Source organism: Nothobranchius furzeri, chromosome 1 (assembly GCF_043380555.1).
Source record: "Nothobranchius furzeri strain GRZ-AD chromosome 1, NfurGRZ-RIMD1, whole genome shotgun sequence".
NCBI classification, from domain to species: Eukaryota; Metazoa; Chordata; class Actinopteri; order Cyprinodontiformes; family Nothobranchiidae; genus Nothobranchius; species Nothobranchius furzeri.
Window position 1 is genome coordinate 86404015 of NC_091741.1, and position 27741 is coordinate 86431755.

The following is a 27741-nucleotide window of genomic DNA, read 5'->3' on the forward strand; positions in this document are numbered from 1 at the left end:
TTGGTTGGGCAAACTCCCATGCCCCCTCCATCACCCTTGCAAGGGTATAGAGCTGGTCCACAGTTCCACGGCCAGGACGAAAACCACATTGCTCCTCCTCTATCTGAGATTCAACTATCGATCGGACCCTCCTCTCCAGTACCTTGGCGTAGACCTTTCCCGGGAGGCTGAGGAGTGTGATCCCCCTATAGTTGGAACACACCCTCAGGTCACCCTTCTTAAAGATGGGGACCACCACCCCGGTCTGCCACTCCCTAGGAACTGCCCCCGATGACCACGCAATGTTGTAGAGATGTGTCAACCATGACAGCCCTACAACATCCATAGCCTTGAGATACCCAGGACGAACCTCATCCGCCCCCGGGGCTCCGCCGCTGTGTAGTTGTTTGACTACCTCAGCAACTTCTGCCCCCGAGATCGGACAGTCCATCCCCAGGCCTCCCAGCTCTGGTTCCTCCTCGGAATGCGCATTGGTGGGATTGAGGAGCTCCTCAAAGTATTCCTTCCACCGTCCGACTATAGCCTCAGTTGACGTCAGCAGCTCCCCATCCCCACTGTAAACATTGTGAACGAGTTGCTGCCTTCCTCTCCTGAGGCGCCGGACAGTTTGCCAGAACCTCTTTGGAGCCGATCGATAGTCTTTCTCCATGGCCTCACCAAACTCCTCCCACGCCCGAGATTTTGCCTCGGCAACTGCCACTGCTGCACCCCGCTTGGCTATCCGGTACCTGTCTGCTGCCTCCGGAGACCCACAGACCATCCACGCCCTGTAGGCCTCCTTCTTCAGCCTGACGGCTCCCCGAACCTCTGGTGTCCACCAGCGCGTACGGGGGTTGCCACCACGACTGGCACCGGCCACCTTACGACCACAGCTAGCAACAGCCGCCTTGACAATCGCAGAGTGGAACAAGGCCCACTCGGACTCAATGTCCCCCACTGCTCTCGGGACGTGGTCAAAGCTCTGCCGGAGGTGGGAGTTGAAGACCGTCTTGACAGGTTCTTCTGCCAGGCGTTCCCAGCAGACCCTCACTATGCGTTTCGGTCTGCCAGGTCTACGCGGCATGTTCCCTTGCCATCTGATCCAACTCACCACCAGGTGGTGATCAGTTGACAGCTCCGCCCCTCTCTTCACTCGGGTGTCCAAAACATACGGCCGCAGGTCAGATGATACAACTACAAAATCTATCATCGACCTGTGACCTAGGCTGCCCTGGTACCAAGTGTACCGGTGGGCATCCTTATGTTCGAACATGGTGTTCGTTATGGCCAAACTGCGGCTTGCACAGAAGTCCAATAACAAAACACCGCTCGAGTTCAGATTAGGTGGGCCGTTCCTCCCAATCACACCCCTCCAGGTCAAGCTGTCATTGCCCACGTGAGCATTGAAGTCCCCCAGCAGGACAATGGAGTCCCCTGATGGAGCACTATCTAGCACTCGTCCCAGGGACTCCAAAAAGGGTGGGTACTCTGAACTGATATTTGGCCCATGAGCACAAACAACAGTCAGGACCCGTTCCCCGACCCGAAGGCGCAAGGAAGCTACCCTCTTGTCCCCCGGGGTAAACCCCAACACACAGGCAGAGAGTCTCGGGGCTAACAAAAAGCCAACCCCAGTCCTCCGCCTCTCACCCGGAGCAACTCCAGCAAAGTAGAGTGTCCAACCCCTCTCCAGGTCTCGGGTTCCAGAGCCAATGCAATGTGTCGAGGTGAGTCCGACTATATCTAGCCGGTACCGCTCAACCTCTGCCACAAGCTCCGGCTCCTTCCCCGCCAGCGAGGTGACGTTCCATGTCCCAAAAACTAGTTTTCTTGTCCGGGGATTGGACCGCCAAGGCTCCCGCCTTGATCTGCCACCCGATTCGCATTGCACCTGACCCTTCATGTTCCTCCTGCGGGTGGTGGGTCCACAGTTGGACGAGCCCATGTATCCGGTTCGGGCTGGGCCCGGCCGGGCCCCATGGGCGAAAGCCTGGCCACCAGGCGCTCGCTCACGGGCCCCAACCCCAGGCCTGGCTCCAGGGTGGGACCCCGGTAACCCTCCGGGCCGGGTACTCCGACTCTTCGTTTTAACCGCCATGAAAGATCCTTCGAACTGTTCTTTGTCTCACCCTTCACCTAAGACCAATTTGTCATGGGAGACCCTACCAGGGGCACTAAGTGCCCCAGACAACATAGCTCCTAGGATCATTAGGGCACTCAAACTCCTCCACCACGATAAGGTGACGGTTCAAGGAGGAGGTGTAGAAAACCTTTTTATTTATTTATTTTTTTTTTTTTTTTGCTGGTGCAGCTTATATTGAGGTGCGTTCTATAGTCCGGAAATTACGGTACCTATGGCGGAGAGCTGTAATATTCCCATGTCTTCCTCATCTCATGTATATTCAGGGGGGATGATTTCTCCTGCAACACTTTACAGCTGTTTAAATGCAGGATTCAGATGCCCAGCACAGCAGAATGTTGGATTTGTGCTCTGCAGAAGTTAAACGGAGGTTAAAGAGAAGGCATCCAGACCTTCTCCGTCATTACTATCTTTCATTAGTGTCAGTGTTCCCTACTCTGTCCCCCACATGACCTTGCAGAGATGAGCTCAGAATGTTGTAATTTAACATTTTTAGTCAGGTCCCAGTAGTGAGAGGCACCTTATGTCTGCTAGTGACCCACATTATCAACTATTGATGAGTGACGGAGGGAAGAGTAACAGAGGGACGGAACCTTCTCAGGTACGGGAGGAGCCAAACAGCCTCCCTTATCCTTTTTCTTCTAAATCCAGCCTGCATTTTGTCTCTTAACACTCCTTCATAAAGATCAGCCCTCTTTTTCCTGTGCTCCTTGTGTTCCTATCTTGCATTCGACTAATTCAGATGAAAAAAAAAACCCACAAAATCCTGCTGATCTAAACTGAAGATCAAAACTGTACTGTGTGCTTAGCCTGAACAGCAATTGCTGGGCTGTATTACTGTGGCGTAGACACGTAGTAATCCTCCTGTTTGGACTTGGTTCATTTGTGAGAAAGGTCAAGAGCCCAACAGGATCTGGGGGGTCTACTTTGTGGCATAGCTGGTAGGGGTGGATAATCAAATTAGAGTATATTCATCACCATTAAAAACATTTGCAAAAGCCCAGAATGTTTCTGATTTGATGCTAATAAGTTTCTTCCTATAGGCAACCACACATCTTTCTGGGCTTTAACCTGATTATCATATCGCACTAGCGTGTTTAGTTTACTGTGAAACACGCAAAACATGGCAGTACCTATTGCATCTAGCATCATATGTGGAGAAATTATATCAAAAATGCTTTTACAAAAATCTTGTTTTCAATCAATCTCTGGATGTTTTCTGGTCATTTCTACTGAACGTTGGTCAGTGGGTGCATCTTGCTGTCCAGATGTGACTTTTTTGACCCCCGATCTTAACAAGGAGGATGAAAGGTAATGCGAGAGGTGGGCTGTTGAGTTTAATGGCACACAGGAAAACCCAGAATGGCTCTTTTTAATGATGTGCCTCTTCTCATGCAGTTCTCGTTAAAGATGAGGCCAGAATTCTTAGAGAGGACAGGGAGGGGTCTGTGTCCACGCAGACGCTGCACATCCTCCCTCTCTTCATCGTCTCCGAAATCTGCAGCAGGGAGTCTGACTCCTTTGTGCGCTCTCCTGTGGCCCCGCTGTATTCAGCTCGCATCAGCATCAGAAAATACCGTAAATAAACCAGGCAATCAGGCCGTGACCCCTTATATACACAGCCCCCATCCTCCTCCGTCTCCTCTGCCTCCCCTGCTGCACTCTACATAACTTTAACTCGCTTGGATTTGCAACTGAATGTCAGGCATGGTGTTTGGCTTCACCACGGGGCAGGTTGTTCCTCGGCTGTCTCTTGAGAAAGGGAACTCAAGGATCGAGAAGAGCAAGGGAATTGGATCTTTGACACCTGTCACTTCCACTCTGCTGCACCTTGCTCCCTCGCCACACATAAGGACTTTTCATGTCACTGCTCAGCATGTTATCATGAGCGGGCACAGGGCCTGAGAAATCCAATTACTACCACTGTGTCAGACCCCAGCCACCATCCTTATGTATGCTGTAGTCATGTTCCTCGAATCAGAAAAGATGTGACTATTAGTTCCCTCTCCTCTCTTCAGACCGGTCTCCCACCTCTGTTTTAATCTGTGTGTCTGTCGGCATGAGCCGGAGATTTTCTCCTGGACGGCCTTTTCACTGACAAGCCTCCGTACAGCGCGGCCCGGGCCCGTGGGTGGCTAATGCCATGGACATCGCCTCTGACTGTGTTTTATTAACTGGTATCACGGAACAGACCTCACTGTGCTGGGTAATGGAGAACCTGAGAGAAAATCAGGATGCCTCCCAGGTGCTAAACAGACCATCTTTTGTGACGGTGAAATAAGAAGTCTGTTAGATAGCGTTAGACCCAGTAGATATAAATCTAATGTATCTGCTCTCAGCGGGGGTGTTTTGTCTTGTATTTTGTTTTTCTTTTATCTGCCCTCATCCCTAAGTGACACTGAAAATGTTGTTCAGTGGGAAACAAGAGGGTTGTTTGTTCAAGCCATGATGCATTTCCCAAAGGTGGCCCGCTTCGCCAAAGTTACACCTGCACATCGTATCATGTGGCGCCTAAATCGTTATGGTTTAGATCTGATTTCTAGGGCCTGATACACACATAGAGTGGATTTTTTTTTTTTTCTTTCAGTGAAAAAAGTAAGGACATGTGAGAAGGCTCCATGCTGGTGCTTCTGTGAAAAGATAAGAAAGAATATAAACACACAGTCCTGGCTGACACAAAACGATTCTGACTGAATGAGAAGCCACATTGTATTAATTATGTAAGGACGATCGTTTGAGGCGAAGCAGCAGCTCTCAGCAGGAGAGGAAATCCTTAGATATTAGTTTGCTGCATGGTGTGTCACAACTGGTTTGAACTTCGTGACGAGTGCTGAAGAGCTGTATTTATTTCAGATGTGAAAAGGAAAGAAAAATGAGAAACACTTCTTGTTAGTGCAAGAATGTCTTTGTTTCTTTGTTGTGGTTGATTGTGGAAACTTTTTAAAAGCCTTGAATCTGCTTCAACAGCATATTCTTGATTTTTTTCATTGATTTTTAGACAAATTTAGATTTTACAAATAAAGATTTTGTCATTTAAAAGCACTTCAGATTATTCATGATTTGCCCGTACATTTATAGTCTTTGCTTTCTGATTTTGCAGAAAACTGCTTTAACTTTATATACCTGTGTGACTGCTAGCTAACACATATGGCTCATCTTCCAATCACATAGCAGCAGCTCAATGCATTTAGGCACCTAGATTTGTTGAAGGTGACTGTTATTAAAATTGAGCATCAGAAAGTAGAAGTGCCTTTGAGTGATTCAGATGTGAAATTTTCATTAGGATATTTATGTCCAACCATCACTTGGGTTTACAGAGAGTGGTCAGGGAAAACAGAAGACACCCAGTGAGTGGCATTTGTGTGGATGAAAAGGCCATGTTGAGGCCAGAGGTCAGAGAATGAGCGGACTGGTTGTAGATAATAGAAAGGGTTTTAGCACGTAATGTTTAGCCCGCTCAGGCTCAAAATAAGTTGTGATAAAAGGACGAACAACTGAGTCCTTCAGGGGTACTTCTGAGTTAAAAAAATGCTCATGAAAAATGTATGTGGAGTAACCAGGTAGGTAGGTTTTAATGTTGCAAATCTGCAACGCCTGCCTCCCTTAAAACAGATGAACTCATAGCAGAAGACCGAGCCAGGTGTCCTTATGTATGCTGTAGTCATGTTCCTCGAATCAGAAAAGTCCAGGAAACTGAGGACACCGTTTACCATCCGTCTATCCAGCCATTTTCAGCCGCTTATCCGGAGTCAGCACGCGGGGGCAGCAGCCTAAGCCGAGAGGGCCCAACTTCCCTCTCCCCAACCACTTGGGCCAGCTCCTCCAGGGGAATCCCAGGGCGTTTCCTGGCCTGCCGACAGACATAGTCCCTCCAGCGTGTCCTGGGTTTTCCCTTGGGTCTCCTCCCAGTTGGACGTGCCCAGAAAACCTCACCAGGGAGGCGTCCAGGAGTCATCCCGACCAGATGCCTCAACTTGTTCCTCTCGACATGGAGTAACAATGGGTCTATTCCAAGCCCCTGTCCCTATCGCTATGGGAGAGCCCAGCCACCCTGCGGAGAAAACTTCTTTCGGCCGCTTGTACCTGCAGTCTCGTTCTTTCGGTCACTACCCAAAGCTCGAGACCATAGGTGAGGGTAGGCACGTAGACTGACCGGTAAATCGAGAGCTTTGCCTTCCGGCTCAGCTCTCACTTCACCACAACAGATCGGTGCAACGCCTGCATCACTGCAGACACAGCATCTATCCACCTATCGATTCTCATCCCAGCCACTTCACATTCAGCTGAGATTGAGAAAGAGATTGGAAACCTTTCATCTGACGAATCTCTCAAGATCAGCTGCAACATTCAGAAGGTCGGTCAGAATTTGGCGTACGCAACACCAAAGCATAGATCCATTCTGCCTTGTATCAACAGTTCAGGCTGCTTCTGGTGGTAGTGTAATGTTACACCAAAGCATAGATCCATTCTGCCTTGTATCAACAGTTCAGGCTGCTTCTGGTGGTAGTGTAATGTTTAATGTTTACTGTACTCTCCGAGCCTCTACTGTCAGCAGATCTGAATCTATTGCTTCACCTTTGGGAAATAGTGCAATGTGAAAACTGCTTCATGGATGTGACACCAACAATCTGCTACAGCTGTGTGATGCTGTCATGTTAATGTGAACCAAAGTCTGTCAGGATTGTTTACAACACTTTGTTGAATCTGTTCCTCAAATAGGGCTCCAACACATAACTATCAATATATACCTCATAAAGTGACCACTGTTTGTAAATCTTTAGTGTTTTTTAGGGAAATCTGTGTTCCACTTTTCCTAGAAATGAAACACCCCAGTTCTGTCTGCATAAATTTGACATGAGTAATCACAGTCCTCAGTGGTGCCATCCTTGAAAAGTCTCTCTCCTCTATCTCCGTTGTCTGTATAGCTTTCATCTTCCCCCAACCCCATTCATGGATGTAATTTAAATGTCTCTCTGCCCCCATTGCTACTCCCAGACTCAAGGGTTTAGGAGGAAATTAGCTCGCCAGCTCGGTCAAGCTTAAACACAGAAATACTGCATTTGTTCCAGTGTATTTAAAGATGTCCTCTGCCGATGTTTTGTAGACGAAACGAGCCAAGCAGACAGAGGCAGGCTGGCTGGCGTAGCGGAGTGAGCGGGTCTGCCACTGGGACGCCAGCAGGCTACCGAGCTACATTTAGGGAGCGCATTGTGCTGCTATTGTGAGCTAAACAGCCTGAAAAGAGTCTGAAGCCTTTCATAGTGGAAGTAAATATTCTACAAGATCCTAAGAAGTTAAAAACAAATTGCAGGTACAATTTTTTTTCCTAATTCATATAAAGTGCTGTCCAAAAAATACTATTTAAAAAGCTTATTGTGGATATTTTGCTTTAAATACATAACAGCAGAGTTTTCTATTAAAGTGTCCTTTCTCAGCAAGCCTTCTAAAAATGCTCTTTTTTCTAAATCTGAACCTCTGACGTAACCAAAGGGAGTTAGAAGCTTGGCGCTGCCTCAGCTCAGTGTGCAGAGTGGCTAGTTTTAGGGTAGGGAGGTCATGTGATCCAGTCAGTGTGTGTTTACTAGTGTTGGATTGTGTTAATGTTGATAAACTATAGTGTGTGAAGGCTTTACCAACTCCAGCGTGTCTGGACATCGAGTCCACGGGTTTCCAGATAAGAGAAACAATGCCTCTATCTCCATGCCTGAGGGCGTTTTGTGCAGCTGAAAAGACGGACTTCTGTAGCCCGCATCGGTCGGTACCGGAACAGGGAGGTCCGTGCTGGGCTCCGTAGACCCGTGGTGGGGTTTAAAAAATTAAATGCGGATTTCTGGAGCTCAGATCACCGCCAGAACCAGGTCAGAACCGATCACCAGAAGAGTTGTGCGGCTCAGCGGGCCAGCTGGTTTCTGGATCGGAACCGGATCATAACCGCCGCCTGGACCACCAGGAGAAGATGCACAGCTCTTAAAAATACCAGCTCGACTGTCTCGCTCGTGTTTGGGTCAAATCCAGCTCACAGAAGCCCACATGAGCTCCAGAACCGGATGACAGGTGTCTCTCTCCCTCTCACTTAGAGCTAAACTACTTTACGTGAACGGATATTAGTGAGTATGAGACCGCTGACAGACGCTCATTACTATTAATATTATATTAACTGACTGATACTATTTTAATTGTCTGGTACACGATAGTAATCAGTACAATATTGTGATGTTAGCACACAAGTTTAAGCTAACATGGTTAACTCACCAGACACCTGCGGCTCCTCCTCCTTAATCTCTCTGCTTTGGCCGATGGTTTCTCCCTCTGGTTTGTCTCTGCTCTCTGGGGCGAGCAGCAGACTCCTAACTTTATGGATTTGGTCCATCATGAGTATAATTGTAAACATTTAAAGTTTCCTCTATGTCAGAGCCGGCATTAGATTCCATACTTTTCTCTTTTCCATACTTTTCCATTCTTTTCTGGATTAAGCTAAATGGACTCCCTCAGCTGACGTCACTTGGTTTGGCCAAAAAAAACTCTCACAAAAATGACTCTAAAAGCCTAAATTATTCATGTATGTGTAAAAAAAATGTTTAACATCAGTTTCCATTATGTTTCTCTAAACATTGGTTCATGGGAGTCTCTAACCTGCAATATGCTTTTTAAAGAGGTAAAACAGCAAATCTATCTCAAAGAACTAAAAGCACTCCTCCAATAAACCAATTTATCACTTTCCAATTTTCCTTCAGACTTTATTTTAATAGATTCCACCCTGTGAGATCTTTCCTCCAAAAATTCAATTTTAACAAAACATGGATCAAATTATGTGAACAAGGTGAGCTGAAGTTTCAGTTTAAATTGCACTGTAATTGTGTTTTTTTATTTTCCTCCATCTTTTGTAATATAAAATTATTGTCTCTTTGTAATGCACTAAACCTGAAAATGAGTTTTCTCTTATGAAATTCATCATGTAAAATATACCGGATTAATTTTCTCTCAAAAGCATTCTATATGGCGTCAGAGTCATCTAAAGGTACTTCTCGTTTGTACCAAACAGATGGAAAACACAAGTTCTCTTCTATTGCTTTGTTTAAAACAAAACACATAATAACCCCACACTCCTTTTCTTTTTCAGTTTTAGTTTTTATTATAGTTCTATGGTGCTCGTTGCTTTTTGGCTGTTTTGCATATAAAATCTTAAATATGAGTCAAAAGTTTTTGTTTGAGTAACCTTTTTTTTCCCCCTTACCCCAGGGGAGCCAATCATAAGGCATAAAAGTTTGGATGATTCTAATGTCCCACGACTGACAGGGGCCGAAAATGTATTTTTGTAATTTAATGTAATGAAAAAAATTGAAAACATTGTCATAATTAATCATTTTTCACAGGACCCAAATCCCTGATGGTGCTCCCTACGATAACCTTAACCTAAATGATAAAATCCTCGACAGTGATGATGGTCTGTTTACTGTTGTGACAAAATGAAACCGTGTTTTTGTGGCCAGTAAAGAATTCATGCTGGAAGTGAATCTCTTTCTCTGTAAAATCTCTGCATGTTGTTGTGTTTGGCAGCGTGCTTGAACAGTTGGGTGCTTTTCAGGCAGAGATGAAACTATCCGTCCCACAGGCTTTCTGGCGTTGGGCGGCCACAAACGTTCATTGTATTGATGCTGGAGCGTTTGCTGAGGACCTCTCTGCTACCTCTTTAACACAGTTTAGCTTTGTGCAGCCATGCTTATCTCTGTCTGCCGTCCTGCCTGGGTTAAATCCAGTTCAGAGTGCCTGTTGAGAGAGTTAAATGGTCACTGGCTCATGTAATGTATGAAAAAAAAGACATGATTTATAATGCTGGCTGGTTTAAATGAGCGTGGATCACACAAGACCTCACTAAAGCAAACCCTTGCCCTCTTAAGTGATGTAGATGCTGTGATACGAGTCAAGGGTGATGCTTTTTGATGCTTAAAGTCTGTTACTTGGAAATTGTGACCCTTAGGAGCCAGTCAGGAAGGAAGAAGGGTGCATCAGGGTGAGAGAATCCTTCCAGCAAAATACTATTTGTTTCCAGGGCAGTGAAACCAGACCACCCACGTATGTCATCATGACAACCCGCTTGCATTGTTTCCACTACATCAAGCAGACCATTGGCTAGGGGTCCTGCTTTAGAACAAAGCAGTGCTCGGCGATGACACAGTGATTTATAAACAGCATAGCGATTGCGTTTTTTTCCCCCTGCTGTTGTTACACAGCTGTTAAGCAGATGCTGTTTGTACCAATTTGGAAGCTAGTGCATTGTTTGTCAACACCAGTTTAGAAATTCATTCTTCTACCAGGACCCAGTTACACAATGCACTGGCTCGGCTGTATGGACGAGCTGCAGGAGGAGGAGGAAGAGGAGGGGAGTAGAGTAGGAGAAAATAATGGCAGAATTTGGTTTGAGCTGTTAGCCTTTCAAATTATTATTGATGTGTTCTTATGAAGAAATGCAACTTCCTTAGATCATCTTTTGGGAGGACACAACTCACTGGTGGAAAAGACCCTTACACGAGACTTTCTGCAAATCAGAACAAAATAAAGATAAAGACGACTTGTTCAATGTGAACCCATAAAAATTCCTAAAACAAGCATCGATCTCATTGGTTCAAGGCTGTTTAAAACAAATTACAAATGACATTTGCAAGAGCTTTTAAAAAGGTTTAGAAATATTCTCAGTGTCCTTGTTTTAGAAACACGGCCTTGCCTTCGTTGCTGGAATTTAACTTTAAAGGAAATGGAGTTTACAAAAAGCATCTTTCTTAAAGAGGTCCTTCACTCATATATTTTAAAGCATCTGCACTGGTCCATTAGGAATGCATGCCTTGTAAGTCACATTCTGGGGGCAAAGCTCAGACGCACTTGTTTTAGCATGGAGAAGTCAGCTGGAGGAGAAAGTATCTGCGGACGACAGGTTTTGCAGTTTTATTTCCTGATATTTAGACATATCACATCAGACTGGATAGCAGCAACGTGACTCTACCACTAGCTCAGTTTGCTTTGCAACATTGATGTTTTATCTCTACAAAAAGCACAAGCCAGGAAGAGTTCTGCCATGTGGTGGAGCTGCTAATGCTAACAGTTAGCTTCTACTAGCTTAGAGGTGCTCTGATGATTCCTGGATGCTAAATCAACAACAGCCTTCCCCGTCGTCAGTCATGATGCGTAAATTCATGAGAGCTGACCAGAGCCGACCTCAGTGAGTGTGTCAGTAAGGCTTTAGTATGTCAGCCTGGTATGTTGGTGCAAGGCCACTTTAAAAACAAAATACAGGACCTTAAACCCGACCCTAAACAGGACAGAGAGCCAGTGCAGGCGTGCGAGAATTTGGGTGACCTGACTTCCACCGGTTTGTATTGCTCAAGAACCTTGCTGCTGCGTTTTGGACCAACTGCAGTCTGTTTATGGCCGAGGCAGACCCACCGACAAGTAATGAATTAGCATAGTCTAACCGAGAAGTGATGAAGGCATGAGATTCTAGATGTCAGTTTCAATATAGATTTCTAACAAGTGAGACATCACAACTGGAAATTCATATGTCCTCACCACTGTGTTTATCTGGTCAAAAGCTGGGAAATTTGGGACCACTGGTGTGCAGGTTAGATTTCTAGGGTCAAATAGAATTGCCTCACTGAGTCTTTGCCTCATTCAGTTTCAAGAAATATGCAGAAAACCACGGCAGCAAGACAATCTTATCTGCAGCGAGGTGTCTGCTCCATCAATCGCCACATAGATCTGGCAATAGTCAGATAGATAGAAAGTCACAAGTGGTTTTCTTTGCTTTTGCTGACCTCAGACAGACACAGATATTCATAAAATTAATTTGATTAGTTTTTTTTATTAAAAAAGACCAGTTTTTGATATTCAAAACTCCATATTCAGTGATTGATGAGTCGAGTTTTTAACGATTTGGTGCATTTTCCATCATTGGCAATGTTTGGCTATAGTTGATCCAATGCTTAAGAGTAACGGATGTACAAAGTATTTTTTCCTAGTGAAATTAAGTAAGTAAATTGAGAAAAAACAAATGTGTAAAATGGATTTCATAGACTTCTGCTTGTGCAAAAGAATGTTAATTAAACTCATTCATGACAAATCAGGAAAATTATGAAAGATTTTCAAAATAACCCTTTCATCTTACTTTTTTTTAGACAATTTTGAGAAGAATTGTCAACTAATTGGAGGAAAACAAATCATACATTTTTAGCAAATTGCAAACCAATTTGCAGTAATGTTGCAGAATGGTTTAAAATCATAAATTGTCATAATTATTAATTCAGTGTAATTCCAACTTTAAATCTGTCGGTGTTTGTCTTGAACTAGTCACCAACAGTTGCGTCCCTGTGAGATTCTCTCTTACGGCAGCACACTGTGTCTTATATTCCTTATAATAAATATTTCAATGACAGAGTTTGAACAATTTAGGTCATGCAGGCAAAAATGTGAGACAGTGATTTTTCTATGTGAAGGATTAATTTAATTACATGAATATACGTGAGGCGGCAGTACTGATCAGGAGTGGAGGACAGAAGGAGGAGAAACATAAAGGATGGCCTTGTGCGCTGAGCTGTGAGGGATGAATCGGGGGGTTTCTGGGGGGAAGCTTGATGTGACTGAGCCAGATGCTGTAGGGAGAAGGAGAGAACTCGGTGCTGTGCGGAGAATGATGGCTTACGTGGCGCAGGAAGGGTGCCCCTCTACTGTTTGTAAAAACAAGACCATCACACTCCATCTTGCTGCTCCCGCAGGAGCCAAGCCTCCAGGCTGATTTATGGCCCGCAGACTGAGTTGGCTGGCTGGGATGACAGCAGCGCTTCGACTCTCCCTGCTTGGCCGAGCTTCAGCCTCAGCTGGCCGTACTGCCCTCAGATAGAACTGGCTGGATGTTGAGCTCCATTCGCTGTGTAAGGATGAGGCAGGATCTGGCCTGTTAGATCTCAAACATGCTTCAGACTCTGAACACCAACCAACTGCAGAGGCCCGCTGCTGCGGGTGCTATGTTATCAGATTACTTTTGCCACACTGTGATCCTTTCATCAGCATCTGAATCATGGGCTCCATCAAACCTCTGTAGTAACAATTTAGCTTTAATCAATCTTTGCCATATGACTGCTAGGATGGAAAATTAATATGGAGAGCAATTAAAAAACAGACATCTCAGTGTCAAAGATAGTCTAGAATACCGGCATGAGGGGAGGAAAGTGGAGGAGCGGCTTTCTGCAGAACACTTGCTCACAGTCGTGGTCATTTTATTTCGTTTTCCTCAGGTGTCACCTCACGCCGGAGTGAAACCAGGGTACAAGAGTGATGATAGCACTACAGAGCCTAATAACTGACTTTGTGTGATAGGTTTGTGTCAGCGTTTTAATGGTGCTCGCTATCAAAGATGCAGTGGAAGCAACAGGAGATCAAAGAGAATTTGTAAAGTCTGTGTAAGCCATGAAAGAAAATCACTTTCAGCTTTAAACTGCTCTAAATTATTTCCTTTTGTGACATGTGCAACACAAGAAGATGCATATTGTTCTCTACTGTTGTCTGGAAACAAGAATTTCTTTTCCTATGACAAACCGAATCGGGACATTACTGCTGCAAGCAGAATGTCAGTATTTAGAGGAAGCACAGGAAGGCCAAAGTAGCAGATATCTTTATCAGGCCACACTGCTGCTCTACGTTCTTTTTAGGGTTGGTTTGCTTTACAACCAGACTGACTGAATTGTGTCACGCTCCAAGTACTCGTGGCCTTGCTGGTCTCTGGTAAGCAAAGGCACCCAGACTGAAGACTGTTGCTTGAATCTGAGTCCAGATGAACTCAGCCCTTTTGCTGGTCCCCCCTTATGTCTGCCAGGACTCACTCCACAGAAATGTCTCACAGCTGAAGCCTGGTGCCCTGCCTTTGGGAAGATAATCGCCTGTGTTTTCCAAGACCGGGTCCACACGCTTGCCAGAGATGACAAAAAATAGCTGATGAAAGCTCGAGGAGTTTTACGGGGAGTTGCCTTTCCCTTTGAGAACATCCCTTTTACTTTTGTGTCAGAGGATTTGAGTCTTTTGCTGATTCCTCGTTTTTTGCTACATTAACAACAAACAAACAGTGCCTGCAGGTGTATAACAAGAAGGGATCATTATATGCTGTTGTACACAGGGCTGCACTGAGCAATAGGCGAGTCAGGATGCTGGATTTCCATGGTAAAACTAAAGATCTGTGAGCTATAACTTAAAGTTCACATGCCTTTATCTGATCAAATGAAAGAGACAGATCTGCCTCTGCAGCGGGCAAGCTGCACATTTCAGATAAAATGGCAGCAACGGTGTGGGTTTGCTCCCTGTGCTGATGCTATTTGAGGTAACTATAAACAGAAAAACATGGACAGTGCTATCAGGAGGATTGGGCATGAGCGTTTGTTGTGGTATTATGTTTTTTTAATGCCTAGAGACCTTTTCCGTCTGCATTTTACAGCCATTTGACCTCCTTTCAGTATTAAATGCAATATGTGATTTAATGGTGTTTATTCTCTGAATAGACAGATTTTTATTTATTTATTTATTTATTTTTTACCATTGAACTATTTTACCATTAACTGGTACTGGCATTATCCTGTTACACAATAACATCAATACAATGCAACATTTAGTATATGTTACAAACATGTGCAGTTCCAGGTGTGCATTAGTATGTCTGTGTCTCTTATGCTGCATAGTTCTGGAAACACAAGTTTATTTTTATTTGTTGTTTTTAGTGGTTGAAGGTTACATCTTAATGCCTGTGTGTGTTTACTTGTAATTTTGTTATTTTTCTTCTTCCTTTTCTCTAAGTGAATTTCCCCACTGTGGGATTAATAAAGTCTATTCTATTCTAGATTACGTTGAATTCTGAATTCATAGCAGAAACTAAACAAAAGCATCTTTTGCCTCCCAGTGAACCACGCTCGTTAGGTATTATGATGTGATCGGAAACACTGACATCCTGTTGTACTTTAGATCTGTTCTGACTGGCAAGCCTTATTTCCTGACTGTTCTCGATGACTTTGAATACAAATTCTCTTTATGAGGTGTCTTCACTGCCTTGGTATTGACTCCCAATAACTCACCAAAAGTGCTGCTGTAAAAGCCCTTAATTCATCTCTTTCCATCATGGTTAGCTCTTTCTTTTTTTCTTCTTTTTTTTTTGGGGGGGGGGTTAGAGGAAGAGATTAGGTTTTTGTCAGAGGTCGATGGCCTGTCACATTTTCTATTTCAATTTTCTCTCCATTTTGTTGTGAGTCTTTCAGAGAAACATCTGCGTTTTATGAAGCTCTGAGCAGAGGCAGGATGTGTGTGTTAACAGCACTTGGCTTCTATAACAATGTCGTTTACAACCCAGTTGCTCTACGATAGACCCCTAAAGGAAAGAAGAGAAAATGGCTTTCACTGCATATGCATGTTGAGAGCATGCAACTTGTGTATAATTCTTTGTGCCTTAAGGCTTTTCATTCCTCAGAGGGTGCTTTAGGCTGTAGAAATAAGCCAAAGTGTTTGGAGGAAATTGCATTCATTACCAAGATGCTTGTAAATTTTTAATCGACGGAGGAAGAAAAGATCTGTTTTATCAAATATGTCAAGCCAGCTATGGCTTGAATTTTCATGACTAAATATAGCTGAAATGTGGGTTTTGTGTTACGTACAGAACTTAGATTCGATCTCTGTGTTGACAAGAAGACTGAATGTTGGCTTTTTGATTCTAATGGGTGAAAATAAAAAGTTGTCACTCAAAATGTGATTACATAGGGTTGAAGAACAATCATGGGGTTTGTAAATGGCTTAAAATGAGTAGCAGTTTTGCAACATTAGTTACCCATTATCTACAGTTATGTGTGTAGTTGTCGTTCGTTGTCCTTCATTATGTTCATGGTAGCTGGTTAAGAGTATTTCCGGTGATTGCATTATTACATCCTGATTGCATACCTAAAAAAATAGAAAGCCTTTTGTCTCCTTGATTGCCGCCACCACAGCTCGCTGGCCTAATCAGCATGCATTTATATTACACAAGCTTCAGCTACTGGGGATCATAGTTTTGCTTATTTGTTTTGTTTAGCTTCATAAAATCTTTTAGCTCTACGTTAGCTTCATATTTATGAATGATGTGGATGACAGATGCTTCACAATGTGTGGATTTAGGCAGAGATAAAAAAAACCTTCCAAGAACCCTGTGTGTTACTCTGAAAGGGTCGCATTCATGGTCCACCCTGTTTGATTTTATTTGTATGTGTCTAGCCTAGAAATCTAGACCAGCTGTAGCAAAATATTTTCCTCTGCAGGTCTCTCTAGCCATGTACAGACACATATACGTAGACGCCCCGTGGACTGGCGCTGCCGTAGTGGCTCGCTGCCATCTTGAATGGGTCTCCATTCAACCCCAGTGCATTTATTTCTCCTGAGGAAGGTGCTCATCCAACATAAAAACACATTTTTGTTAGATTTTTTATAAAATCAGACATATAGTGTGGCATGATAGTTAAAATATGAATATGATTAAATAAAATGAATTAAAATATAAAATCTCAACAACGTGATCTGTTTTTAATAGTATACCAGTTGTTGCAATCGTAGGCTGCATGAAAACAGGCATATTCTGAGTTGACTCAATTTGGGTTTGGAGAGTGAGGAGACCTACCCAATATGGTGGTGACTCTGTTATGCACTCCAGCGCCCAATGGAGCATCTACGTAGTCATGTCTACAAGGCCACACTCCATTGTAGCCTTAGCAGGCCTACCATTGCCTCGAACAGTTTTGTGTCTTGCCAATCACAGCACTCTACATGTATGGGGCAGTTTTAACACCAGAGCTGGGGCAAAGAAAAACTACAAACATGGTGTCGGCTCATGAGTGGCATTTGTTTGAAATGCCTTTGAAATCAACTTTGGACGATTTAGATTTAGACTTTTCTTTGAGACAAGAGCGGGTAAAAGTTGTATCATTTATTTTGATAAAGGAGGTATTTGCTTCTTCTTTGATGATAAACTAGTCTGACCAGCCAGACCCAATGCTTCCTTATGGGAACTGGGTATGAGAACTGTTCTATTCAAATAACCCCACCCCCTAACTGAGCCAATCAGCGCTGAGCAGTGTACAACACACACCGCAACGCTGAGTTTGTGAATTGGACATGACTTTAAACCACAAGTAGAAGCGCTAAAAGTTTTTCTTCTAAAAAAAAAAAAAAAGTTTGCGCTGTCACCAGACACCATTTTTGACTACAGCTAAAAAACTACAGCGTTGCGCGGTACAGTCGACATTTCCACCTTTTTTCTGAATGGTTATTTTTGAGCTGGCTAGTCCCGCCCCTCATGTGCCTCTCTGCCTGTGAGTAACCAGAGTCTTTCTCTGTGTAGAATTAAACAGAGGAGGAGTCTGGCAGGCCAGGCCAACGGTGAACTGCCCTGTTGACTGTTTCAGTAGCAAATAACATGTCACGTTGTTTGTTGCTCTGATTGGTCCTAGTGCTGTCCAATCTTGTGTGGAGACAGTTTTGAAGACTATCATAGATTCCGCCACATGACTGGGTTGTTTTAATGGCTCGTGGCCAGACTATATGTTTACGTATAGGGTGGCTTGCCATTCTAGTTTCAGCTTATATTTGGATTCAAATTTCCACTCAACCCCCCTTTTCTCACCCAGTCGGTCTAGTCATTTCCACACTGTCTGTCAGTTCCATCAGTTTATACTTTATGAGAGACAGCTTTGATATATCTGTTCCTGAAAAGCCCATCTCCAATCTTTAAATATCGATCCCCAGGGCCTTAGCAGAGGTGCCTCTCACAAGTGCAGAAAAGAAGGGAGAAAAACAGATCATTAGTGATTTTAATTAGGTAATCTTTCAAGCTGCGATTGCCAGATGTAAGCATATGCATTTGGGTCGATCGCAGTCCCTCTCACAATTCCTTTTTTGTCATCTTGGTACTCTGAAACAGGATGTCTGCCGCTAGGAGTGAAACAAGCAGTAGGAAAGCACAAAAATGTGTCATTGTGCATGTGTGTGGCAGGTTCATTTAGAGATTAAAGCAAGTAGAAGCACTCTTAGAAATCAAAGGGGGATTTGGGGGAAATTAGCTGCTCCATTTTCTTATGTCAAGTCATTTTCAGAGTTACTTCTGATGTTCTACAAAATCATGTCTGTCAACATCGATTTTTAGATGAAGTCCACAAACGACAAATGAAAAGATAGTTGAATTTAGAGGACTTTCAGCACCCAGCTGCCTGTTTTTGGTGGTTTTTCACAGTGATCATGGGGAATGTGATACTTCTAACAGAGTTTTGCTGCAACTGCTAATGCAAAAATCTTCTTGAAAGTTTTCTCCCAACACAACAAAGTGCAGAGCAGTTCCACAGACTCAGACAAATCTTTTTTTCACTCCAGCGTTAAACATCATTACATATTTATAACTTGGCGCCAGATGACAGAGACAGAGAGGGGGCGAGACACGGACCAGGCAGCAACACCACAACTCGTCTGGTGTCGCTCTCTGACATGTCTGATTGCTCTGTTTAAACCTGCTTTTTAGCCATCGTTGCCAGAGGAAACCCAATTACACAGGAGCTGCAAATGGACTTTTGATTTGACAGTACATAATTTAATTGGCATATTAGATGTGCCCCAAACATCCAGCTCCTGCTATCAATGAGTTGGGTAAAGGGAACTGCAGCGTTGAGTGGATGTAGATCGTCCTCAAAAGAAGAAAATCAAATTATTAGGAAATGTCACGTTTGGCTTGTTTGAACTAAAACATAATGCATTCTTTTTGATTTATTTTTTATACAATTTGGATAAATGGATCAGATAAATAGAATGTGTATGAGTGGTCACATTAAATTCTGACAGTTTGATTATTAGGTTTACTTTTGAGACAAATCTAACTTTGTGTTTTTTGTTCTCCACAGATCCAAGTGAGGGTTTTCACTGCCAGGATGAGTGTCGCATCCTAGGTCACTCTGATCGCTGTTGGATGCCTCGCGTTCCTGTCCCAGCACGTGCCAAATCTCCGGAACATGGTCGTAATGTCATTGCTTTGTCTATCGAGGCCACCACAGTGGATGTCCCACATTATGAGGATGGCACAATCAAGAGGACTTTTGCCACCTTTGGCAAGGATGGGCCAGAGGATGTTGAAAGAGGAGAGATAAAAGGAAAGCGGACTCAGGAGTCTCAGGTGTGCAGCCCTAAAGCCAATGGAGGGGCTGTACGTGAAGCTGGCAACGGGCGCGAGGCTGCCAGCCCCATTACTTCTCCTGTGCACCTGAAGAGCCCCGTATCCAAGCAGTCATCCACTTACAATACACTGAAATGCCGCGACGCAGAGCGAATCGCCAACCACAGCCTGCTGCGGCAACCTGAGGGGAAGGACAGTGAGCCGGCTGTCAGGGAGATCAACACGCTTCTCCAAGATGGCCGGGACAAGGAATCTCCCAGCAGCAAGCGCCTGAAGGACATTGTCCTTTAGCAAGCATCTCGATAACACACACCTACACGCATACACAGTGTAAACTCACATATATATATATTTACCCCGCAATAGCTGTGTGTTCACAGGCAAGCTGTGGAAGTGTAGAGACACAGCCATTTGCAGTACACAAAATTTAAGAACCAGCTTGGGCCGAAGATAACGAGCTGTAGAGTGCTGCAGCTAGGCGTGTGCTCAAGCCCCAGTAGTGGATGTGGCTTTGTTGTAGTTGCGGTACTTTTTTTCCTCGTTTGCTTTTTGTTCAGTTTTCTTTCTTTTCAGTCTGCAGCAAGTGAACAGGCAGGTTACTGTTGACTGCATGGACACGGCCAGTGGGGCTCTCCAGCCCTCGAGCCAAAGCAGGACACTAAATGTGTTTGGACACCTGAGGTGCCGATTCATACGTACTTATGCCTTTTGAACTACTTTTGTATGACAAACTGACATTTGCCTTCTTTGGTTTTGCAGACTGTTTTAGCTGCCAAAATCACTCCTTGTTCCTTTGTATAGTGAGCTCTGACACTGTAATAAACACAGATGCACACACACATTCACTCCTTCAACAATTTGCTGTGCATTAAGAAGAAGGGATCAAAGGCCCTTCTGTCCTGTTTGCCCATCTCCCTGACTAATAAGAGACACCGTTACCCAAGGACATCAAGCAGCATCAGACTGGGTCCTTAAAGTATTTATATTTTATCACGGAAGGAGCTTAATGAACTTCTGCAATCTCCAAAACCACTCTGAACACTGGAAGTGGGACAGCCAGACCTTTGTGTTTGAAATGAGCTGTGTGAAAACAGACTTGCTACTTTTGAAATATCCGTTGCCCAACCTTGATTGTAGCGAGTGGAGCACAACTTTAGAGCTATGTGCTTTGGTCTTGTACTTTTTTGACTTTTGACTATGGGGCTAGGATAGAAGGGATCGTCACTCATGTCTTGCTCTGTGAAACCCTCTATAGGGTTTATTATTATCATTTTTAATAACCTGTTGTTATGTGACAATCCCTTTAATGTTTTGTTTCAAAAGGAAAAAAAAAACAAATAAACATTGGTGTTCAACTGAAGCTATGGTAGCGTTTGTTACACAAACACAAAAATAAAAAAAATATAAGCCAAAATATATTTTATAAATAATTTAAAATGTATAATGAGAATATTTAATGCTGTGTAGTTATTTTATGAGTAAGTTATACTTGAAATTAACTTGCTTTGGTTCATTTGTCATTTGCTTTTATATTGAACATGATTTTAATTTCTTTAGCTTTTTTTAAAAATTAATTGTTATTTTTTTATTATTCTTTTGCTTTGTTTACTGTGTGATCCCTGGCAACCGTTGACTTGCAGTCTACCTTGTTGTAAAGAGTTTCTTATTGGTCAGTTCTTGTGCCATCCAGTTTCTGTGTGGGCTAATAGAAAATGTAAAAGGACAAAAAAAAATAAAACAAAAAAACAAACAAATAAAAAAAATCATCACAAAAAAAGCAATTTCAGCACCAACATTAGTGTGTCAGTTCAAGAGCTTAGAGTGAGATAGCAAAAGAAACCAAAAAAGATGTACCGGTAAACAAAACTGTACTGATCGGAGGGGATGTTCCTTAATCATGTGTCTCAGGAGCAGAAAGAACAGCTTCCAGAGTTCTTCCGGCTTTGACAGGTTTCCACCTGTATGACAGCTTTTGTTCTGGACTTCTTTTCCAGCTGCAGCCGAGGGCCTTCTGACACACAAACTAGCTTTGCTCAGCATTGCTATCACCATGTGCCATCTGTGTTCATCTGATCTTAAAAGCAAGGTTTAGACCACAGTGGTAGAAACAGGGCTCTCCCCTCCCACGAGCACCACACTACAGACTGGGTGGAATCGTGTTTGAACAAGCGAAGGTGTTCCAACAACCGTGTTGCACATCAGCAGTGGGGTTTGATGTTGCTTTACAGTACACAGTATGTATAATGTGGAAGTATATGAATGGAAATGGACAGATTGCATACAACAAACTAGATCTTGTAGCTGAATGTTTTGCTGGTCTCACCCATGGCTTCTGGCAACATAAAAATCGGAATAATCACTGAATGTATACAGCAGCTTATGATTAAACTATTAAATGTTTTCTTCATGGTTTCCTTGTCTTTACTTGACAGAAGTGAGAATCAAAGATGAACTGGTAAAACTTTGCAATAAAAGTCACCCCATTATCGTTGCTTAGTGCATTGATATGCTATTAAATAAAATGTAAAAAAAGCTTATTATTAATGTAACGCAGGGTTTGCCCCAGCGCTTTATAAGCCTGGCATGCCCACAGACCTTCATGAAAGTGAAATGACCCCCCCACCCCCCACGTTCACAGACAACACATGGAAGCGAAACGATCCATACACTAGGAATCTTTTTTTTATTTATTTATGCTTAATAATGCATTAAAGTTAATAAAGGAACCCCTATTGTAAAGTGTTACTCTAAAATTATAATGTACAATAAGTGACTCATTTCCCCTCTCCCTTCCCTTACATTTTTTAAATTTATTTGATCATTTTAAATATATATTTTAATAATTAAACAAAAATCATTTAAATTTTTTTTTTCTGTGAAGCGCCCCGTGATTTTTATTTTGAGAGGCACTATATAAAATACTGTTTTCTAATTCTATGTAGAGTTCGGGTTAATAAATCAGATTGCTGAGGCAGTAACAGTGCTTAAAACTGTTACGATTGGAGCGAGAAAAATGATTAAAAGAATGTCAACGTAATAAAAAAACAGTAAAGTAAATGTTTTTTGTTTCAGGAGCAACGCATGTTTAAGATGCAATGACAACAGCAGAGGTGGTACATTTCTTGTTTTTGATTAGTGCTTTTTCTTCTCAAAGAACTCCAAAGCACTTTACAGCACAATCATTCACACACTTATGGTGATGAGCTACGATGTAGCCACAGCAGCCTGTGAAGACATTGGAGCCAGACTGTTGTATACAGGCACCTCAGGTCCCTCCGACAACCACCAGCAAGTAAGGGGATAAAGAGTCTTGCACAATGACACAACAACTGGAACAAACAGAGCTTGGGTTCAAAACCACAAACCACCGGTTACAGGGAAACTCCTAACCTTCTGCTAAATCAATATTGCCCTCAAACATTGCTCACAATGCCATTGTGCCACATATTTGTCAATATGATGCAAATAAAGACTCACATACGGCTTTCCAAGAGGAAATTTTGACATTTTTTGTGTTTTATTTAAAGGAGTGCCGCACTCATTTAATAAATACATCTGCAGTGATCTTTAGTAGGAATGAATGCCCTGTAAGTCATACTCTGGGTACAAAAGGGGCGTCTGTTTCAGGATCAGCGGAGCAGCAGCAGCAGCACAAGAGGTGGAGTGGGTTGTAGTAATTGGTTGTAGGTCTGATCCCAGCTCCTGCCAGAGAATGCTGCCGTTGTGTCCTTGGGCACGACACTTAACCATCTTTGCCTGCTGGTGGTGGTCAGAGGGACTGATGGCACCTGTGCTTGGAAGCCTCACCCCTGTCAATGTGCCCCAGGGCAGCTGCGGCTACATCGTAGCTCATCACCATCAGCATGTGAATGTGTGAGGGAATTAGGGATGGAGAGATTCACCGATCTGAACTGGTGGTTCGTTAATGACGTTAACAATGCGATTGCACTGGTAGCTTCAGTCTGCATCGGTTACAACTGACGGCTATATTGTTATGCGGGTCACTCGTTGGTGAAAACCACGGTTACATCGATTACTTCTTAGTTTACCTGTCGTGTCTTCATTTTTTGAGGCGCATTGAATGCCTCATCTCTTTCAGTGGGACCATTTTGGGACACCATTAACTGATGTACATGCTTCCTGTCTCAACTTGCCAAAATAAAATAAACTTCTATGTGACACGGTCTCTGGTTTCTGCAGCAGGGTATTTGTAAAAGCATTCTTACGGATCTACACACCTGAAGCTTTGTGTGAGGTGATTTAAGATAATTCCTTATTTTTGTAACATTTGTGCAGAACTAAAAACCTCCAGAAGGAATGACATTTTCAGTGGCTCAGAGAAGCCCAATAAAACAGCTGAGGTATACTCACATCTCCCTGCATCTCCAGCATTCACGTTTCTCCCAAGGAAACCGTAACTTTAGGCTACAGCAGCTCTCACAATAACCCCTTATGGATCATTACAATATTTAAAAATTATGTTCAGATGCTTACAGTGTTTCATAATAATTTCTAATAATTACAAGATGAATGCTAATCATTTTCTGATTCTGTTGATTTATTTTTCTGAGCACAGTGACTGACTAAACCTCCTTTCAACCCCAACAGAGTATTGTAGCCATAAAAATATGTATAATATGTAATCTACAAATAATAACATTGTGATAAAGTGACAATGTTTAAAAACCAGATGTGAGCTCGTAAATTATTTTTAACATGTTGAATTGTTTAAAATCGCATCATGAATTGTATCGAATCAAAAATCGTTTTCAAATCAACAATGAATCGTTAGCAGGGATGGGCAGGCTTTCACCGTATTGTTAATCCATATCTAGATATGAATAGAATTGGCCTCAGAGGTGGAGATTCACATCCTATGACAATTACGGGTAATTTGTCATCTAGAAGATTACCAGATCAGAGCTGAGCTTCAGATTTAAATATTTTGAGTCTTATTTCCTGATATTTGGCCATGTCATCGCTGATAGGCTAACAGCAACACAACTCTACCACTGACTCTGTTTGCTTTTGTTTTATCTTCACAAATAACACAAGCCTGAAGGAGTTTTGCCGTGTGGTGGGGTTGCTAATGCCAAAGGTTAGCTTCTACTAATGGAAACATTTTCTGCTGTTTCCTGAAACAACAACAGCCTTCACCATCACCTGTCAGTTTCTATTTTATTGGGTTAACACAGATAACTAACACAGGAAATGAAACACAAAAGCTGAAGCAAAACAAGTGTCCTCTTGTGGATGATTCCAGAGAAAGTTTCAAGTTCTGCCTCCTACAACTTTGAGCTGACTGGAAATAAAAAACTAAAACAATCACATTTGAATTTTAGGTGTTGCTCAAGCTGATTCAAAGTCTTAATCCTGCTCCTCTATGACCAACTGTTCATTTTCCCAGTATATTTAGTTGCAATAAGTTAATTTATACTTTTTTTTTTAAATCATCCAGATACCTGTAAAATGGGTTGTCCATTTTGGAATAGACCAATACCTGTTTTATTTATTGTAAATATTGATGCCTCAATAAAGCAGGTTTAAACTGCTTGTCACACCCTGTCCTGTCTCCCTGTTTTGGTTCAGCCTTGTGTCTCGTTAATTGCTCCCACCTGCCTCGTTTCCCAATGACCTTAGCTCCCTGCCCTCCTGTATTTAAGCCCCTTCTGTTCTGTGTCTTGTGTCTGTCCATTGCTTCATTGTCCAGCGTGTGTTGAATAAACCAATGTTAGAAGTTCTTACCTGTCTGCCTGTCTTCCTCCCCGCGTGTGGATCCTCACCTCCGCTCACCTCGCCCACACGCCGTGACACTGCCCATAACTTCTAACTAAAACTATTTAAGATCTCAGTCCAACCTATTTGCACAGGCCCTTGACAGGTTAATGTTGAAAAAAAAAACATATAAATAACTAGTAGCAAGGCCATGCTTTGGCAGTGATGGACAGTTCTGGTCCTTGCGGGCCACTATCAAACAAGCTTTAGTTTTCTCCCTGCTTCAACACACTTGATAATGTTTCAATTACCTGTTCTGATCTCATCACACTTTTCCGAAGCCTGTTAATCACCAACTGATTAAAATCAGGTGCACTGGAGCGTAGAAACCTCTGAGACATGTAGGATGGTGTCTCTGTGGACCATGACTGGACACCACTGTGCTATGAGAAGTTAAAAAGCAGCTTGAGTCTTTACCTCAACAGAAAATAAGAACATTAAAGTACCCATCATCTTCTATTGCTTTTAACAATAGTAAAAATGCACTGCTAACTAAACAGTCAACCAGGTGTACACACAGACATAATATGCGTAGACACCCCGTGAATTGGCACTGGAGACCTGCCCTAGTGGCTGGCCGCCATCTTGGATGGGTGTCCATTCTCCCCCAGTTCATTTTTTACTACTGAGGAAGGTGTTTACCCAACTGGAAAACACGCTTTTTCACAAACTCTGACACCTAGTATGGCATGATAATTAAAATATAAATATAATTAAATACAAAATAAATTAAAATATAAAATCTCAACAGGTAGGCTAGAGAAGTCCATAGTAATCCCATGTGATCTCTCTTCAATAGTATGCTGGTTGTCGCAAACGTGGCTGCACAGAAAACGGGCATAGTTGCTCACTCTACGTTGACTGCAGTTGGCTTTGGAGAGTGAAGAAACCATCCATAATGGCGCCAACGCTGTTATGCTCTCCAGCACCCAAAGAGGCGTCTATGTATTCACGTCTTTGGGTGTACAGTTGTTAGCAGGTTGCAGGGATAGTTAATAGGTAATTGCCAGCTTAAATCTAGGCTAGCCAGCAGTGGGAATCACACATAAATCATGTGGAGAACTACCGACCTATCTTAGCCTAGTGAACTAGACCAAATTCTTGCTTTGCAAAGTTTGGTCTAGGAATGCTCCACTGGAACCTCTGCAGCCCCAACAGCATTCTGGCTGGCCAATCACAGCTCTCTAGAGGGGTTTCATTTACATAAAGAGCTGTGATTGGTCCATAATGGTGGGCCAATCATAGTGCTCTATCTGCTTAGGGAACAAATCACAGAGCTTTATCCGCTTTTTGGGCCAATCAGGGCACTCTGTATGCCTGGTGGGTGGGATGATGCAACAGAGTGAAACAAGAGTATGTCACATTCATTGTCCAGTAGCATGCGGAGATCATTTGAAAGCCAATGGTAGAACCCGCCCCACAACCGAGCACGGTCAATGGAGCATTGCCAGACTAAATAATACATTTATTTAGTCTGGCTTGCCAGGCTAGACCATTCTCTCTCCTCCCTTTCCTGTCCAAAATCATTGAAAGGGCGGCTTTCAAGCAGATCACATAATACCTCTCACAAAACTGTCTGCTTGACACTTACTAATCTGGGTTCAAAAAGAGCCACTCCACTGAAACTGCTCTGTTAGCAGTGACGGAATCCTTAAAAGAAGCTAGAGCAACTGCCAAATCCTCCGTGCTTATCCTGCTTGACTTGTCGGCTGCATTTGACACTGTCAACCATGGCTTCCTTTTGTCCACACTCTCTAGCATGGGCATCACAGGGAAAGCACATGCCTGGTTTGAATCGTACCTTACAGGACGATCATTCAGTGTATCTTGGCTTTGACAATCCTCTACCGTGCACCATCTTGCCACAGGAGTTCCCCAAGGCTCTGCACTAGGACCTCTTCTTTTTGCCATATACACCACCTCACTGGGTGAGATCATTCGATTACATGGCTTCTCCTGCCACTGTTATGCAGACGACACCCAGCTCTATCTGTCATTTCCACCGGACGACCACACTGTCTCTGCACGAATATCAAACTGTCTCTCTGACATATCAAAAGGGATGAAAATCCACCATCTCCAACTCAACCTCTCTAAAACTGATCTACTTGTCATCCCAGCAAAACCATCCATACAGCACAATATCTCAATCCAAAATGACTTCCTATCTCTGGCTCCTTCAAAGGCAATCTGAAATCTGGATGTTGTGATTGATGAGCACCTGACCTTTAAAGATCATGTTGCCTCAGTTGCTCGTTCATGCCGCTTTGTGCAGTCTAACATACGAAAGATCAGACCATACCTAACACTACATGCCACCCAGCTCCTGGTGCAATCTACTGTCATCTCCCGCCTTGATTACTGCAATGCCCTTCTAATAGGTCTTCCGGCCTGTACTGTGAAACCTCTTCAAATGGTCCAGAATGTAGTGGCGTGTGTGGTCTTCAATCAGCCAAAAAGAGCACACATCACCCCTCTGTTCATTGAGCTCCATTAGCTACCGCTAGCAGCACACATCAAATTCAAATTGCTAACACTAGCATACAAAATCCGAGATGGTACGGCTCCCATCTACCTGAATCCTCTCGCAAAGGCTTAAGTCTCGGCCCGGCCGCTCCGGTCATCACAGGATTGTCAGCTAGCAGTG

The 27741-nt window shown here is 43.3% G+C and overlaps 1 protein-coding gene across 8 annotated transcripts in view; it reads left to right on the forward strand.

Moving 5' to 3' along the window:
- pcdh19 (protocadherin 19) overlaps positions 1 to 19910 on the forward strand; it is a 76752-nt gene extending 56842 nt beyond the window's left edge. For all 8 annotated transcript variants that reach the window (XM_015947598.3, XM_070550995.1, XM_054739161.2 and 5 more), the window contains exon 5: positions 19051 to 19910. In XM_015947598.3, coding sequence (XP_015803084.3) covers positions 19051 to 19610 — 560 coding nt within the window. In that variant the 3' untranslated portion in view covers positions 19611 to 19910. The remainder of the gene's footprint in view (positions 1 to 19050) is intronic.
- Positions 19911 to 27741: the final 7831 nt, after the last annotated feature.